At 32.6% G+C, this 17986-nt stretch overlaps 2 protein-coding genes across 2 annotated transcripts; both read right to left on the bottom strand.

Moving 5' to 3' along the window:
* Window positions 1-8797: 8797 nt before the first annotated feature.
* Window positions 8798-9460, bottom strand: LOC100512241 (olfactory receptor 4L1-like). The gene has a single exon (XM_084970567.1). It carries the CDS (start codon window positions 9458-9460, stop codon window positions 8798-8800), a length of 663 nt encoding a protein of 220 aa, XP_084826693.1.
* A 6957-nt stretch (window positions 9461-16417) lies between these two features.
* On the bottom strand, window positions 16418-17005 carry LOC146401745 (olfactory receptor 4K13-like). The gene has a single exon (XM_084970566.1). It carries the CDS (start codon window positions 17003-17005, stop codon window positions 16418-16420), a length of 588 nt encoding a protein of 195 aa, XP_084826692.1.
* Between the last annotated feature and the right edge of the window lie 981 nt (window positions 17006-17986).

Raw genomic sequence — 17986 nt, 5'->3', positions numbered from 1 at the left:
TGTTGATTTTTTTAATAATTGGACTTCTGATAGGTATGAAGTGATATCTCATTGTGGTTTTAATTTGCATTTCTCTGATGATTAGTGATGTTGAGCATATTTTAATGTCTGTTGGCCATCTTTATGACTTCCTGGGAAAAATGTTTATTCGGGTCCCTTGCCCATTTTTTTAAATTGGATTTTTTTATATTGCATTGCATGATTTCTTTATATAATTTTTATATTAATCCCTTATCAGATATGTCATCTTCAGATATCTTCTCCCATTTAGTAGGTTGCTTTGTAGTTTTTCTGGTAATTTCTTCATTGTACAAAAGCTTTTTAGTTTGGTATAGTCCCATATGGTTATTTCTGCTTTTGTTACCCTTGCTGAGGCGATATAGCCAAAAAATATCACTCACTATACTTTCTGTGTTTTTTCCCATGGGTTTTAGGGTTTCAGGCCTTATGTCTTTATTCCATTTTGAGTTTATTTTTATATATTTTGTAAGAAAGTGGTCCAGTTTTCCCAACTTTATTTATTGAAGATCTTGTCTTTCCCATTTTATACTCTTGACTACTTTTGTTGTAAATTAACTGACCATTTTATTTCTGGAATCTCTTTTCTGTTCCATTGATCTATGTGCCTGTTTTTGTATTAGTACCATATAGTTTTGATTACTGTAACTTAGTAGTATACTTTATTATTAGGGAATGTTATGTCTCCAGTCTTGTTCTTTTTTCTTAAGATCACTGTGGCTATTTGGGATCTTTTGTATTTCTATACAAATTCCAGGATTATATGTTCTACTTTTGTAAAAAAATGCTGTTTGTATTCTAATAGGGGTTACATTGAATCTGTAGATCGCTTTGGGTATTATGGACATTTTGACAGTACTAATTCTTTCAATCCATGAGGACAGTACATATTTCTATTTATTTGTATCATTTTCAATTTCTTTCCTCAGTGTCTTATAGTTTTCAGAATACAGGTCCTTTACCTCCTGGGTTAGATTTATTTTTCTGTTCTTTCTTGATGCAGTTGTAAATTGTATTCTTTCTTTTTTTATTTTTTAAGTTTTATTGAAGTATAGCTGATTTACAGTATTGTGATATTTTCTGCTTCATTTTGTTTTTGAAATATTTTTAGTAGTGTCTTTAGGATTTTCTACATACAATGTTGTGTTATCTGCAAATGGTGACAATTTTATATCTTCCTTTCCAATTCGTACACTTTTTAACTTTTTTTTTTTTGGTCTGATTTCTGTGGCTAGGCCTTCCAATATCATGCTGAATAAAGTAGTAATGGTGGGCATCCTTTTCTTCTTCCTGACCTTAGAGGAAAATGTTTAGGCTTTTCAAAGTTGCATATGTTAGCTATTGGTTCTTCCTGTGTGGCCTTTATTATGTTAAGGTGTGCTGCCTCTATACTCACTTTGTTTAGAGACATCAAAATGGATGTTGAATTTTGTCAAATTTTGTTTTGCATCTATAGAGATAATCATGATCTTTATCTTTGTTCTGTTAATGTAGTATAATACATTGATTGACTTGCTAGATTTTGTACCTTCCTTGCATTCCTGGCATAAATTTGACTTGATCATGATCCTTTTAATTCATCGTTGAATTTGGTTTGCTACTAGTTGTCCCTTGGTATCTACTGGGGATTAATTCCAGGAGATATATGAATATCAAAACCTGTGGATGTTCAAGACCCTTCTATAAAATGATTATACTTTCTGTGAAATGGTTTAGTACAATGGACATAGTCAGCTCTTTGTATTCACAGGTTTCACATCCATATATCCATTATTGTTTGAATCTGTCTATGCAAAATTGATACAGAGGCCAGCAGATATAATTGGCCCACCAAATTTTATTGAGGAATCTTGTATCAGGAGCGTTGGCCTATAATTGTGTGTGTGTGTGTGTGTGTGTGTGATGTCTTTTCCTGGTTTTATATTAGGGATGTGCTGATGTGGTACAATGGATTTGAAAAGTTCTGTACTCTAATTTTTGGTAATAATTTGAGAAGGATAGATGATAACTCTTTAAATATTTGGTTGAATTCACCTGTGTGGCTGTCTGGTCCAGGACTTGCCTTTTTTGAAGTTTGGTTACTGTTTCAATTTCATTACTAATAATTGGTCTATTTAAATTTTCTATTGCTTTCTGATTCAATCTTAGAAGATTATGTTTCTAGACATTTATCCATTTCTTCCATATTGTCCAATTTGTTGATGCATAATTGTTTACAAAACAAATGGATAGTATAATCATTTTTATTTATGTGGTGTTTGTGTTTACTTCTTCTTTCTCATTTCTGATTTTATTGATTTGGGCCCTCTCTTTTATTTTATTGGTGAGACTGGCTAAAGATTCATTAATTTTATTTGTCTTGTCAGAGAACTAACCATTAATTTCATTGAGCTTTTCTATTATTTTTAGTATTTTTTTATTTATTTCCATTCTGATCTTTATTATTGCCTCCTTCTATTAACACTTGACTTATTTTTTCTTTGTGTTCTAGTTCCTTTAGTGTAAGGTTAGATTGATTATTTGATATTTTTGTTTGTTTCCTAAGGTAAGCCTGTATCACTATAAACTTTCCTCCTAGAACTGCTACTGCTGCATCCCATAGGTTTATAATATGTTGTATTTCTATATTTGTTTCAAGATATATTTTGATTTTCTATTCGATTTCATCAAAGATTCTTTGGTTTTTAGTAGCATGCTGTTTCACCTCCACATGTTCGTATTTTTCCTAGTTATTTCTTGTAATTGATTTCTAGTTTCATACTATGGTAATCAGAAAATATGCTTGATATGATTCCAATGTTAAATTTATTGAGACTTGTTTTTCGGCCTATCATGTGATCTGTCCTGAAGAATGTTCCATAAGCAGTTGAAAAGATGGTGTCTTCTGCTGTATTAGGGTTGCATGTTCTGTATATATCAGTTAAGTTCATCTGGTATAAGATATACAATAAGAATTCATAACTACTATATCCAGACTGGAGTAGGGTGGGAGGTTTGATAAAATAGGGGAAGGGGATTGAGAGACACAAACTTTCAGTTTTAAAATACATAAGTCATCAAGATTTAATGAACACTTGGGAACTATAGTCAATAACTTTATAACAACCTTGCATGGTGACAGATATTTAACAGATTTATTGATTATATTGATCAAGTCTTAATGTATATAAATGTCAAATCACTATATGGTACATCTGAAACTAATATAATATTGAATACCAATTATACTTCAATTTTTAAAAAGTACAATTCATCAATTTGGACAAAAATAAATGTTGGCAATATTAATTCAATCCACTAGTGTACAAGATTAAATGAGTAAAGATAATTATCTCAAATTTTGCATATAAATTTTATGAAATCAACAATCACTTATGATTTCTTAAAGAATAGAAGTCTATTAATATAAGAACCATGTCAATTTTTAAAAGGTATCATTGATGATGGTATTTTAGAAACAAATATACATGTAGAAAAAAGGTGATATCTTCTCCTCAGCATTGTACTGATGATTCCATCCAATGTAATATGGAAAACTTAAAAGAAACAACAAGTACTTGGTTTGGAAAATATCAGGAATTAAATAACTGTTTTTTCCTAAATAAACTGGTTGGGATATTGAGAGGAATCTATAGACAAAATTAAAATGAATGATAGGAAATTTCATCAAATTTACTGAATATATGATGGATATACAGAAATCTACTATTTTTCTATATCAGTAATGATCTACTAAAATAAAGCAAGAGTGATTCCATTGTAATAGCAAGAAAACATGATGTCTGATAACTCAGTTAAATTATCACTAAATATTATAGAATAACATGTTAATTAAGTAAATATATATATATACTAGGTTCATAGATTAGAATAATCAAAATAATAAAGTTATCTATTATTTGTGAATTAATATATAAATTGTATCCAATTTCAATTGATATCCAAAGATTGTTTTTGTGGAATTTGACCACTTATCCTTAAATCATCTAGAGGAGTTAATTGACAAGAAGAACTTATATTTACTTAAAGTAGAAAATTTTCTAAGTGTAAATTCACTGTGCTAAATAGTGACCATGTTTAAGATTTTGTAGTGTTGTATCTGAGGGGCAAAATGACCAATGGATGAAATGACCAATGGATGAAGGAAGCCAGAAAGAGACCCAAGCATACATGGATACTTGATATATATTAAAGGTGACATTACAATCGGTAGAAAAAGCTCTTCAGTAAATGACATTTGCATGATAGTTTGTATCCATACAAACATAATTTAGATTCCTATAGGATGACAATACAAAATTTAATTTCTAATTGGACTAAATGACTAATGTAAATGTTTAAATTATAAAAAAGGTAAAGACAGTAAAGTATTTTGGGCTATCAATTGTAAAAGGTATACTAAATAAGACACAAAAATCACAAATCTAAAAGAAAAATTAATAAAAATAAAAATAATTTAATTGTATTTTATTTATCTATAAACACCACAGATTTTAATATAATCAACATAAGTGAAGGTATTTTGTTTATATAATCTTTTTTAATATAAAAAAAGATAACATCCCCAAAGAAAAATTGGCAAAAGTATAAACTGGAAAGATAAAAGAGAATGTCCAATAAACATTTCGATTAATGCTCAGTTCACTATTAACCAAAGAAGTGAAATGAGTATTTTAAGTTATTATTTAATTTTTTAACTTAAAATATTTTCTATCCATTTAAATGGAAAAACACAACAATTTACAAAGTCCTGTATTGACAAAGTCATGGAGAAATTAGGGTCCTTCATAGAGTATAAACATCTACAACTTTGGAAGAAATGTTTTAATTTCTAGTAAAGTTAAAACGCTTATATCTTACAACTTAGCACTTCCAGTTCTAAATAAATATCCTAGAAAAATTATCTTATGCACAAAGAAGCATATATGTATATTCAGTTGAGACATGACATAACAAAAAATAATTAGATAATTATGAACTCTTTTAAACTCTTCTCAAGAGAAGAGGTAAATCAATTTTAGAAGATCCATAACACATAAGGCTCTGTAGCCATTAAAATGAAAGAACTAGGAGTTCCCGTCGTGGCGCAGTGGTTAACAAATCCGACTAGAAACCATGAGGTTGCGGGTTCGGTCCCTGGCCTTGCTCAGTGGGTTAAGGATCCGGCGTTGCCATGAGTAGGTTGCAGATGTGGCTTGGATCCCGCGTTGCTATGGCTCTGGCGTAGGCCGGTGGCTACAGTTCCGATTCGACCCCTAGCCTGGGAACCTCCAGAGCGGCCCAAAGAAATAGCAAAAAGACAAAAAAAAAAAAAAAAAAGAAAGAACTAAATTCAACAAATGGTGTGAGAAGTTAGATACGTAAAAGTTAATGTTGGATTCTTACATTTACCATATTCAAAAATTAACTCCAGTGAATTAAATACCTAAATGTAAGACCTAACAGTATAAAACTTGTTGAAGAAAATATAGGAGAAAATTTTCAAGATGTTGAATTTGGGAATTATTTATTGGATATGACACCAAAAGCACAGGCAGCAAAAGCAAAAATAAGACAAAGGGAGCTACAAAAAAGTTGAAAACCTTTGTGTAGCAAAAGAAACAGCGTGAAAAGGCAAACTACAGAATGGAAGATGTTTGCAAATCATATATCTGATAAGGAGTTAATATATAGCATATGTAAAGAATCCTTACAACTTAACAATACAAAATCAAATAACCCAATGAAAAATGGGGAAAGGACTTGAATAGATATTTATTCAAAGAAAATTCACAATAGCCAGCAAGCATGTGAAAAACATATTTAACATCACTAATCAGGGAACTGCTAATCAAAACCACAATGAGATATTACCTTATACTTATTAAGGTGACCTCTTTCAAAAGAAACAAAACCCAGAAAATAACAAGTACTGGTGAGGATGTAGAGATGCAGAGAAATGGGGTCCCTTTGCATTGTTAGGGATATAAAATATTTCAGCTGTTTTGGAAAACAAGTAGAGTTTCCTCAAAAATTAAAAATAGAATTACCATCTGATTCAACAATTTGATTTCTGGGTATACATACAAAATAACTGAAATTCAGATACTGAAGAGATGCTTGCACATCCATGTTCATTGCAGCTTTATTCACAGTAGCCAAGAGGTGGAAGCACCTAAATGTCCATTGATAAAGGAATGTCCACTGAATAAAGGAAATGAGTCATATACATACAATGGAATACTATCCAGCCTTAGAAAAGAAGGAAATCCTATCATATGTTACAACATAGTTGAACTTTGAGGACATTATGCTAAGTGAAACCAGCCAGTCCCAAAAAGACATATACTGCATGATTCACTTATATGTGGTATCTAAAGTTGTCAAACCCTTAGAAGCAGAAAGGAGACTGGTGGTTGCCAGAGACTAGGAGAAGGTGAAAAGGGAATTTGTACAGTGAATATAGAGTTTCAACTTTGCAAGATGAAAAAGTCTAAAGATCTGTTGCGTAACAAGGTACATATAGTTAACACTCTTATACACTTAAAAATTATTAAGATTTTTTTTTACCACGTTAAAAAAAGGATGGACTAGAGCAGCATATATTTAAACAGATGAATCTTTAAAACATTAAATTGAATAAAAAAAATAAATGTAGTAATGGCATTTATATAGATACCATTTATATCAAGGTAAACTATGCAAAATATTTTTATGCACAATTTACAAAATGTGAGAAAAAATTTTAAAATATACAAAGGAATGTTACAGAGTTGATAATAATTATATTTGATATGATCAAATAATTTTATATGGAGGTTGCTTAGAGGTCTTTATTATTTCTAATAATCCATTTTAATTTTAGTAAAATATAATAAGAAATAAATGACACAAGATATTAAAAATTTGACAAAACTACATGTTATATTATTGTCTACCCTAAACTTTGTGATTGAAATAATTTGTAAGAAAGGTACAAGTAGGAGCTCCCATAAACTTTGTGATTGAAATAGTTTGTAAGAAAGATACAAATAGGAGCTCCCATAGTGGCTTAAAGTGTTAAGACCCAACTAGTATCCCTGAGGATGAGGGTTCATTCCCTGGCCTCACTCAGTGAGTTAAGGATTCTGCATTTCTGCAAGTTGCGGTATAGGCAGCCAATGCAGTTCAGATCTAGCATTGCTATGGCTGTGGCACAGGCCAGCAGCTGCAGCTCCAATTGGACTCTAACTTGGGGACTTCCATATGCCATAGGTGCAGCCCTAACAAGTAAAAAAAAAAAAAAACAAAAAAAACAAAAAAACAAACAAAAAAAAAAAACAAAACAAGGTAAAAAAAGGAAAGATGCAAGTGTGTCCATTGATCATCCTCAGGGATCCAGTTCCTACCCTCCTCAAAGCATATTTTAAAATAAGAATTAGGTTAAATGTCATGCAGATATGGCTAGAGATACATTGTCAAAGCACCCTTTAACCTATAGCTGGTATATTACACATATTGTTTAGAGATAGTGAAGAAAAGTATTGAATAGAAGCCCATAAAATTATCACTGAATGTTTATGGGAAAACAGTGTATAAGTTTGATACCAAAGAGTGCATAGAATGTCTGTCTATTCTAATGTCCATGAACCATATATCATACTTTGTAATTTAACACAGTTTATGCAATGTAAGCAGATTGTATACTTTCTGTTTTGTCGTGAAGTGAATGACTGAATGTATAAAGGGTAGTTTATTCCCTGTCCCTGTGGATTGACCCAACAGTAATGCTTTTACTTGCTTCTTGATAGGTATATGAGAACAACTATGAATACAAACATAAATGATGGCATAAATGAACTTATGTGTGTGAAATTTATATGTCAGGTGGAGTTTCTATTTACTTAAGAAATAAACATGTGCATTCTTGCCAGCAGATAATAGTAGTGGATCTGTCTGAACATAGAAACTTGCTTGTTTGCCTAGTTTAAAAAGTAATAATTTTTATACATCTTAAGATCCACAGAAGTATAAACTTATGTGTGCGTGTGCTTTTCACTTTAATACTTTTTATGTGAATTTAGTCAACTGGAAAATTTAGCTGAAAGATCTCTAATTCTGAATTTAAAGTAGGAAAACTCATATTTGATTTCTCTTTGTTTATGAGCCAGTTTTTTTTCCTGTTTATTATTATTGTTATTATTTTGTCTTTTTAGAGCCATGACCATGCCACATGGAGGTTCCCAGGCTAGGGATCTAATCGGAGCTGTAGCCGCCAGTTTACACCACAGCCACAGCAATGCCAGATCTGAGACATGTCTGCAATCTACACCACAGCTCATGGCAACGTTGGATCCTTAACCCACTGAGTGAGGCCAGGGATCAAACCCACAACCTCATGGTTTCTAGTCAGATTCGTTTCCACTGCACCACGATGGGAACTCCCCTATTTAACTATTTATTACATTTAAAAAAGCTAACTCCAACTAAATTGAATTTCAATTAAAAACCTATTCTTTAAATAAGCCAAATATGTCATATAGATATAATGATGGAATATTTGGTAATTTTAATATACATTATGAATATTTTAAAAATATACAAACAAAAATTAATACCAGCTTATTTTGAGGTGTAATATATATATGATTTTTGCTCTAAAAATCTTCACCATGGTCTTGCCTAGAAGTTCTGTCTGGAGCTTACTCATGGCGGCTCTCATTTCCTTATTCTTCAGAGTGTAAATAATGGGGTTCAATAATGGGGTGATAATTGAATAAAACACAGAAAGAAATTTATCCACTGAAAAGCTACTAAATGGCTAAACGTACATACATGGCCCAAAGACCAGAGTGACGACAGTAATATGAGCAGACAATGTGGACAGAGCCTTGGAGAGGCCACCAGAGGATGGATGTTGGACGGTTACCAGAATGACAGGGTAGGAAATGAGTAAGAGTATGAAGCAAATGAAAGACAGTAGTCCACTGTCAGCAATCACCAGCAACTCCAGAACATAGGTGTCAGTGCAGGCAAGCTTTAGAACTAGAGGAAGGTCACAAAAAATATTGTCCACTACATTGGGGCCACAGAAGGGCAAGGTGATGGTAAAAACCATCTGGCTCATCGTATGCACAAAACCAACAGCACTTGACAGCAGCACAGAGCCCATGAGCATCCGGTGGTTCATGATGGTTGTGTAATGAAGAGGTCTGCATATTGCAATGTACCGATCAACAGCCATAACTATGAGGAGAGTCATCTCACTGCCCCCTAAAAAGTGAAGGAAGAACATCTGAGCCATACAGCCCCACAGAGAAATTGTTTTATTCTCCTTGAGAAAATCGACAACCATCTTAGGGGTTGTGATTGTAGAGAGAAACATATCAAGAAAGGAGAGATTTCCAAGGAGGAAGTACATTGGTATCGAGTGCAGATGAGAGTCAAAAGTGACAGTGACCACAATGAGAAGATTCCCTGCCATAATTGCTGCATATGCCAACAAAAATATGAAAAAAAAAAAGAAAATTTCAAGTTCCCAAGTGTTGGTGAGTCCTAACAAAACTAACTCAGATATTACTGAGCTATTCTTCATTTTGATCGAGTCTATATAGGAGTTTTCAGAAAATCTTTAAAATGAAGATAAACTTGAAAAAGTGATAATTTTATCTGTGATAATGATGATATGGACATATATAAAATAGTATTTGATTCCTATAGAAAGAGAAGAGATGGATATTTCTGAATAATACATTTTAATTGATTTAATGCAAGCACATTACTTGTATACACATTCACATTACTGCATTTATTTTCAGACAGAAAGGCAAAAATATAGGAAATTTACTGTAAAATTTTATAAATGTGGTTTCCAGTCATAGATTTTGTCTTCACTTTTATTTGTTGTTTCTCTCATAAGTTCACAAATTCATGAACCACAAGTTCAATGCGTGAGAAATAAAAGAGTCAAATAACTATTAGTCATGAGTCAGTTCAAGTGGATTGGAATATAATCAAAGTTCTGGTTTCTAGTATTCAATCCTTTACCCTTTCCACCACCCTAATTTGAAATATTTAGATATGTGCATGTGAGTTGAATTGTATACCCATTTAGGAAGTTACTTTAGGGTATTTTATTAGCTATTCTATATTCTCAGCCTTCCTTTTAACCCAAAGGGATATACTGATGATTTCGCTTATCCCTGAAGCTTTAATCGAGGTATAGTCTGTAATATGTTCTTCCCCACCCCAAAATTATAATTAAATAAGCTTCCTGTGAAGTTTCTGGACAAGTACATAAATATTTCTCAATGTCCAGGTTTTTTCCTTCCTTTTTCACTTTTTTTTTGTCCCTTCCTTCATCTCTCCCTTCTTTCCTGCCTCTCCCCTTCCCACTTCCTTTCTTCCCTCTTCCCTCCCTCCCTCCTTCCCTCTCTTTCTTTACTTTTTTCCCTGTTTTTTCAATAGTGTTCTGTATTTCTTACAGGTTCCTAAATAAAACTGACCTCTACTTTTTGCCTATTTCTCAGAATCTGTTTTTGCTGGGTTCCTAGCTGAAGTAGTCTTCATTCAGTATGTAGACAATATCTGAACAACAACCAGATCTTTCACAAGTAGTGTTTGTGTTTCCTTGGAGCCTAATTGCTTACCTTTTTGTAATAATTGCTTTCCTCTGAATTATTACATTTGTGTGCAGACTGACTTTTGGCAATTTTACCCTGGCTCATATGTCCTTGATATTTGTATTTTATATGTTTTCTCACATTGAACTAACACTGTTGGCTCACTTTTATCTCCTTTTTTATTTTGATTTAGATCTTTTGGTCCCAGCTTTCTTTTTCTTTTTTTTCTTTTAAAGCTATTAATGGTATACATCAACCATACCGACGCAGATATAGAATCACACATATACACTCACTTATACCACATTCCGGTTCTGAGTAACAGGATGGAAAGTGGAAAATCTATACATTATCAATATTTTTTAAAATCTACAAGCATTTCCTTTTTTCTTTGATTTATAATTCGCAAAATATTCAGAAATTTTTATTTGGCCCAACTTTCAGAATTAAAAAACAAATAAACAAATGAAGCAAGAGTCAAGAATCAAACATTTACTAGGGAAATATACTCTCAACTCTTCAACCTTCCAGACTGATATGAGACTCCAAAGGGTAACATATATGGAATGTGTTTGTATATTTCATTCTCTACATAGTTGCTATGTTAAGTATGTGCATTCACACAATTTTGTCTTTATCATTATCTCATTTTCTGGTGGATATATGGACCACAGGAAAATTTTACTATGAAAGATTTGGTAAAGAAGATGTACTATAAATGCAAATATTTTTTCTTTATTAAGTATAAATGATAAAACTACCTAGTTGTCTTCTTTATAAAGAATTATTGTCATAACTGGTATCATATTTCATGCACTAATTGAGTCTACATATTGGTTGTGAAATTGTTTTCAAAATTATGCAGTCCTCAGTCTCAAAACCCTAGCAGAAGAAAACTTTGAAGAGAACAAGTAATTTTTATAGTTTAATATTTAAAATTGGAAAATTAAAAGCAAAAACAACATTTATAAATTTAGTTTTTTTAAATTCACAAGCATATTTATAAAATATATCCAAATAAATTTAAATGAAGATGGACTCAAATCCGTTATGGTAAGTGAAATAATTCATTATGACTATTTGTACATATGATCAAATACGAAATATCTTTAAAATACCTATTTTTTTACTCAGACACAGGTAAAAATAAGTTGGAGTTAGAAAAAGAAAACAGTTCTTCTTAACTTGAGGCATGGCTAAAACTCACATGAGGAGTTCCCTTGTGGCACAAGTGGGTTAAGGATCCCTTGTCACTGTAGTAGCTCAGGTCGCTGCTGAGGTGTGGGTTTGATTCCCGACCCCCAGAACTTCCACATGCCATGGGTGCAGCCAAAAAAAATAATATACGTGAAAGATATAAATTTTTGAGTGCTGTATGTCTTACAAATAATATTGAATTGAAAAATAATTGAATAAAACTTATTCAGGCAAGGTTTAGGTTTTCACTAGTGGGAACTTCTTCTACCAATACTATGAATGGCTTGTGACTGGAGGACCTAGCTGTTTCTGTGCCATTCAGGTGTCTAAATGAAGAAATATTACTGTACTATTTTCAACTGTAGCCCTTGCTTGAAGAAAGAAAGCTATAGGATGTTTAATACTTTGTGTATGTATTCAGTAATAGTCTTTCGTGTATATTTTCACAAAATCACTTAAATAGTGTAAATGGACATATGTAGCTGATGGTTCTATTGATAAGAAAAAAGACTGTGAAATTTCTATTGATCTTGAAGAGTTTTTTTAATGATTTTTGTGACATGAGTTACTTAAGCCATGTATGGATTAGATAAACTACGAGTAATCTTCACTTAACACGGAAAATGTTTGGCATGTGAAAAAATCAGATTTGTTACCAAAATAACCCTTATAAATATTTTCCTAATTAAAAAATAAACTTACAAATTTGATAGGAAAAGGTCCAACATTGTAAGTGCCCAAAGGACTTGATTCTCATATATTTATCATTTTTAAATATTAAGGTATATGTATTTTTTTCTTTTTATTTTTTCTTATGGTTGATTTACAATGTCATGCCAATTTCTGATATACAGCAAAGTGATTCAAACAAATATATATACACATTTTTAAAAATATGTATATATACGTTTTTTGAAAAAACATTATTTATCATCATGATATACCCCAGGGAAAATATTTGTTTTGAAATGTAGGTAGGAAAAGGTGATGGATTTAGAAAATAGGAAATAGTTCTTGGTTTGAAAAATTACCAAAACGTATATGTCAGCAGTATAATTAAGCAATTGTAGAGGTTATATAACTTCATTCAAGAAAATTAATGTAGACTTGAGGGGGAAATGTTTTTAAATATTCATTTAAATTAATCACTTATTTTACTTAACATTCCATAAGTATTTTCTAAGTTGAAATAAATATTCAATGTAGGAAAGTAAAAATATAGATTAGTAAATTAACTTGAAATAAAATGTCAATGTTTTCCATTTGCTTGATATGAGATTTTTATTAGAACACATTTCAGAATTGCCACAGCTACTAAATATAGCCAAGGATGAAATTAATTAACCAAGTTCCACATTTTTTGTCTTTTTATCCCATAGGGATTAAAAAAACTCAAGTTTATATTCCAAAAACACAAACTCAAATGATAAAACTGACCCTTCAGATTAGGGATGTCAGTGTTATCTATTGAGCAGTCACAGAATGCGCTGCTTACTAAAGCTAAATACATCTGTCCAGATGATAGCTGACACAAATTATCTTTTTCTGTTGCCCTTATGATCAGAATAATATAGGGTTTTCATTCATTTCTCAGTCTCTTGTACAAAGTCTTCTCTTTTATTAAAGCATACAATTTCTGCTTATTATTAGCACTGCTATTTAAACCTACCAGATCTGGCTGAGGAGTGACCTCTTCAAAGATACGTAGACACAGTAAGATTCTGAATATATATTGTTTTTCTTTTTTTGATATCCGTGGATTTGCATAACAGTCATTTGCAGTTCAGAAAAAAAAAGGACAAACATATACATAAAATTTAGACTGTTGATTAACCCCCAGAGGGAGTTATTAAAATAAACATGCTAGATAGTTACCCCTAGAGTTCAAGGAAGGGACTTATTCTCTCATTATTTAAGTAGATTGTGAGTTCACCTCGTGTATCAGCCATGTGGACTTTCTGTAAGTGCTTTCCAGAAAAAGCACTGACTCCTGTGTTTTGGTTGATAGAGAGTGAGCACATTTAGAGAAAATGGGTCTATCATAAAATGATGGACTTGAGAAAAGCATAACTCTATTAATTTGACTTCATCAATCTGGATTTAATTTGGTAATTAAATGCATTATTCAATTCAGTTTAACAGTGTCCACACAGAGCAAGGTATATAGAGAAAAATCTTTTACTACAAGGGAAAAAGAAAGAGAGAAAAATCACACACACTCATGAGCTAGAACAAGAAGCAGGGGAGACTTTCACTATGGTAATAAATACATGATTAATGGTAATCAACAAGTGATTAGTAAATTTTAGGAGTCAACCATTCTAAAAATTTAGAATTTCACATAGTCCTTTGTAATTATGTTTAATGATGGCTCAACAGTATTAAAGGAAGATCATGGAGGCAATTAGAGTAAACTTTCATGGTAAAATAATGTAATTAAGCAAGTAAATTCTAAAAGCTAACTGGATAGTAATACATGACTGCAGATGATTTCACCTGACTGAGGACTTTCTGTGTTTATTCTTATATGTAACTCATCCATATTTCCTCAATTATAGTACTCTTGAAAAGATTGCAAGGGCATGAAGATTGTAAGTATGCGATAAATGTGGTTCCACATTCATTTCCAAAGCCCATAACAGACATTGCTAATAAATTTCTCACACTCTTTCTTTCTTTCTAACTAAGCCTCAGAATTAAAAAAAAAAAAAAAAAAAAAAAAGTTCCCCAGACAGCCACTAGCAATTAGAATGCCATTAACAAAATGAATAGAAAACCTTTAAAAAATATTTCGGCTAAGGAGATATACACTACGATTTAGTGTAGTATTTGAGGAACTGTTTGAAAGAGAGGAAAGGATTCTTTAAAAATTGAAATTAGGAGCTCCTGTTGTGGCTCAGGTGGTTAAGATCCTGACTAGTATCCATGAGGATGTAGGTTGCAGATGAAGTTCTGATCTGGCATTGCTGTGAGCTGTGGTACAGGCCTGCAGCTGCATCTCCAATTTGACCCCTAGCCTGGGAACCTCCATAGGCCACAGATGTGCCCCTAAAAAAAAATGAAATTAGATAATATGAGCACCTGCTACCCATCCAGTTGGCAAGGATGGTGGACTTAGAATTTTTCAGAATAAAGCTGAAATGTTAGGAACACATTTTCTAAGGCCAAACTAAACTAGGGAAAAACAAAAACCAGGGGGTAAGAACAAAAAATATGTAAGTTTGATATACTAGGTACATTGTTTTGTAAAGTAAAAGACATTGAAAGAGATGGTTCCCAAGATATTTGCATACCTATAGATTTTTTTCTGTCATTGAAAGTTCTCTTTGAGGTGTTTCCACACACTCCCAGCTGGGATCATTTCATCAATTTGGGCTTACTCTCTCAAACAGCCTACCAGTTATTCTCACTGCTTTCACTTTTGTTACAATTTATTCTGCACTTAAGAGACCCACATCAGATGTTAAAAGTATATTGAATCTATTCCCACTCATTGTCAAAATCCTTTAAGGGCTCTTTATCCAGGATTCATTAGGCCTGAACACACGGGCCTCTTCCTTTCTACACAGTATCAGCACAGGTCTTTCTTCTTTTTATTCATCAACCTTCCTCATAAAGGTCTCTCTTGAGTATGTAGAAGTTTTTTCTTACTTAACAATGTCTGTATACACTGGCCCTTCTGCCTGGAAGGCTTTTTCCACTCAAAGCTCTCCTTTTTTTTTTACTTTCTTAATGTTTTGATGTAAATATCTCCTTCTTAAGTGGTTTTCTGACAGCACCAGACCTAACCTAGATGCCTCCTCATAATTCTCTCCAGGGCAGAGAACAGGGCTGTGTGATAAACCACTTATCTCTGTTGCTTTGGGAAGTATTTTCTAACTAGTAAATATTTTTTAAATGTCTCATAAATGACAGAATTCAGTTAAAAAAACATACTGCCTACTGCAGCAAGATACAATAAGCACTTTATGGACTGACTCTTCACTACTACAGTTTTATTGATTCTTAAAAAAACTATTTGTATAATCAAATGTATGTTTGAAATATTCATTTCTAGGAGTATTTTAACATTATCCTAAGGATAATTGAGGCCATACAGTGCAGAAATATTCTTCAAATACTGATTTAAATCCAAACTCTTCTCTGAAGACTCCGTATATTTGAAATATTTTAAATACCTATTAAGTTACTACATATAATCAAAAATGAAAATTTATGTTAAAAAATATACTGTGCCATCTTACTAGTTATTTTTACAAATTCATTCACTGGAATATTATACAATATTTGTAAGAGGATATTATGCTTATGTATATTCTTTCTTTTATTTTATTTTATTTTATTTTTAGTGGCCATGCATTTTAAACTTTCATCAAGGTTTCCCTAAATTTTAAGACAAGGAAGAAATGGAGAAAATTAATGAGAACCTACTGATGTATTACACCTATGCTAAGAACATTTTCCATTAGTATTTTAAATCAAAAATATCTTAATAATTCCACACATTTTAAGAAAGAAAATTGATATTATTAAACACTTGATTTCAATCATTTGAATAAAACTAAGACTCAACCCTCCTCGATAGCAGAAAACACAAAACAATCATTTGCTCCAGATAATCTTTAGTGGATGAGACAGGAACCAATATGCTGCCTGCTCAGTCTCTTGATGGCTGCTTTCATTTCCTGATTTCTCAGAGTATAAATAATGGGATTAAGGAGAGGGGTGATCATAGAGTAAAACACTGAAAGAAACTTATCTACAGAATAACTATTAAACGGGAAGGCATAGACGAAGATAGCGGGACCAAAGAAGAGTGTGACCACAGTGATGTGGGCAGAGAGTGTGGACAGAGCCTTGGAAGATGCACTGGAGGAGTGCTGCCAGATGGTGATGAGCATAACAGTGTAGGAAATGAGCAAGAGAGCAAAGCATACCAGGGACAGGAGCCCACTGTTCACAATCACCAAGAGCTCTAGGATGTAGGTATCAGTGCAGGCAAACCTGATGACCAGGGGAGGGTCACAGAAAATGCTGTCCACAGTATTGGGACCACAGAAAGGTAAACCCACTGTGAAAACCATCTGGCTTGTGGTATGTATGAACCCAACTGCCCAGGAGAGCAGTAGAAACACAATGAGCACCTTATGACTCATGATAGTCTTGTAGTGTAAGGGTTTGCATATGGCAACATACCTGTCAATGGCCATAGCTATCAGAAGAGACATCTCTCCACCCCCAAAGAAATGCATAAAGAACATCTGGGTCATACAGCCCCACCAGGAGATGGTCTTATGTTCTCTAAAGAAGTCCAAAATCACTTTGGGAGTTGCAGTGGAGGAAAGACATAGATCAAAGAATGATAAATTTGCCAGAAAGAAATACATGGGGGAGTGAAGATGGTTATCAGATATCACAGAGATCACAATGAGGAGGTTTCCCACTATGATGGCTACATAGACAAGAGTGAAGATTGCAAAAAGGAACATTTGAATGTCTTGAGCACTGAAAAGTCCCAGCAAGATGAACTCAGAAACACTCGATGTGTTATTCAGGAGATCCATTCATCCCTCTGCATGAGTTTGTCAGAAGTTATCTGAAAGGGGAAAACACACAGGAAGTCATAGGGGCTAACAGGTCAGGGAACCTAATCTTTCTTAAGCCACCTTTTTTTTTTTTTTTTTCTTTTTCTTTTCTTTTTTTTTAATTCAAGGAAGCAGCCCTTGTAGTCATGCAACTTGCGTGTAAGTATTTTGAAGTTGTAGATATTTCTCAGGATCACAAGACTGTAAAAATGTGGTGGTTTTGGAGCCAACTAAATAAAATTTGTGTCTTGATTAGTACAAGGTGAAGTCAGTTAAACATTTGAGAAAACTTGTCTTCCTTCGTGTTCAGCTCCAGATAACAATATATGAGGGAACATTTAGTTTATTACAGTTGCAGAAAAAAGTTTTAGAAAGCATCGGGGAAATAGGTTTTTATCTTTCATGGGACTCAGGAAGTACATTACTAACACAATTTTGTGACATCCTTAGGATGCAGTAAAAAAAACATTTGCCATACCAAAAAAAAATATTGCTGAAATCACATGATGTGTGTTATGCCTCCTGAAGTGAACAAATTAAAGACCCATATTGTTCAAAGTTGAATGTTGAGAGACCTAAGTAGTTTACTGAGATTAAATCAAATTA

The sequence above is a fragment of the Sus scrofa genome, chromosome 7 (assembly GCF_054392235.1).
Source record: "Sus scrofa isolate SSC_HxYL_T2T_F1_AM1 chromosome 7, Sscrofa_HxYL_maternal_Yorkshire_Landrace_v2.0, whole genome shotgun sequence".
In the NCBI taxonomy this organism is placed as follows: domain Eukaryota; kingdom Metazoa; phylum Chordata; class Mammalia; order Artiodactyla; family Suidae; genus Sus; species Sus scrofa.
This window is presented reverse-complemented; position numbering and strand designations above follow the sequence as displayed.

What these genes read in the sequence shown, in the direction of transcription:
- LOC146401745 (XM_084970566.1), bottom strand. Translation starts at nt 17,005, where the DNA reads ATGGCCATTGACAGGTATGTTGCCATATGCAAACCCTTACACTACAAG.
- LOC100512241 (XM_084970567.1), bottom strand. Translation starts at nt 9,460, where the DNA reads ATGGCAGGGAATCTTCTCATTGTGGTCACTGTCACTTTTGACTCTCAT.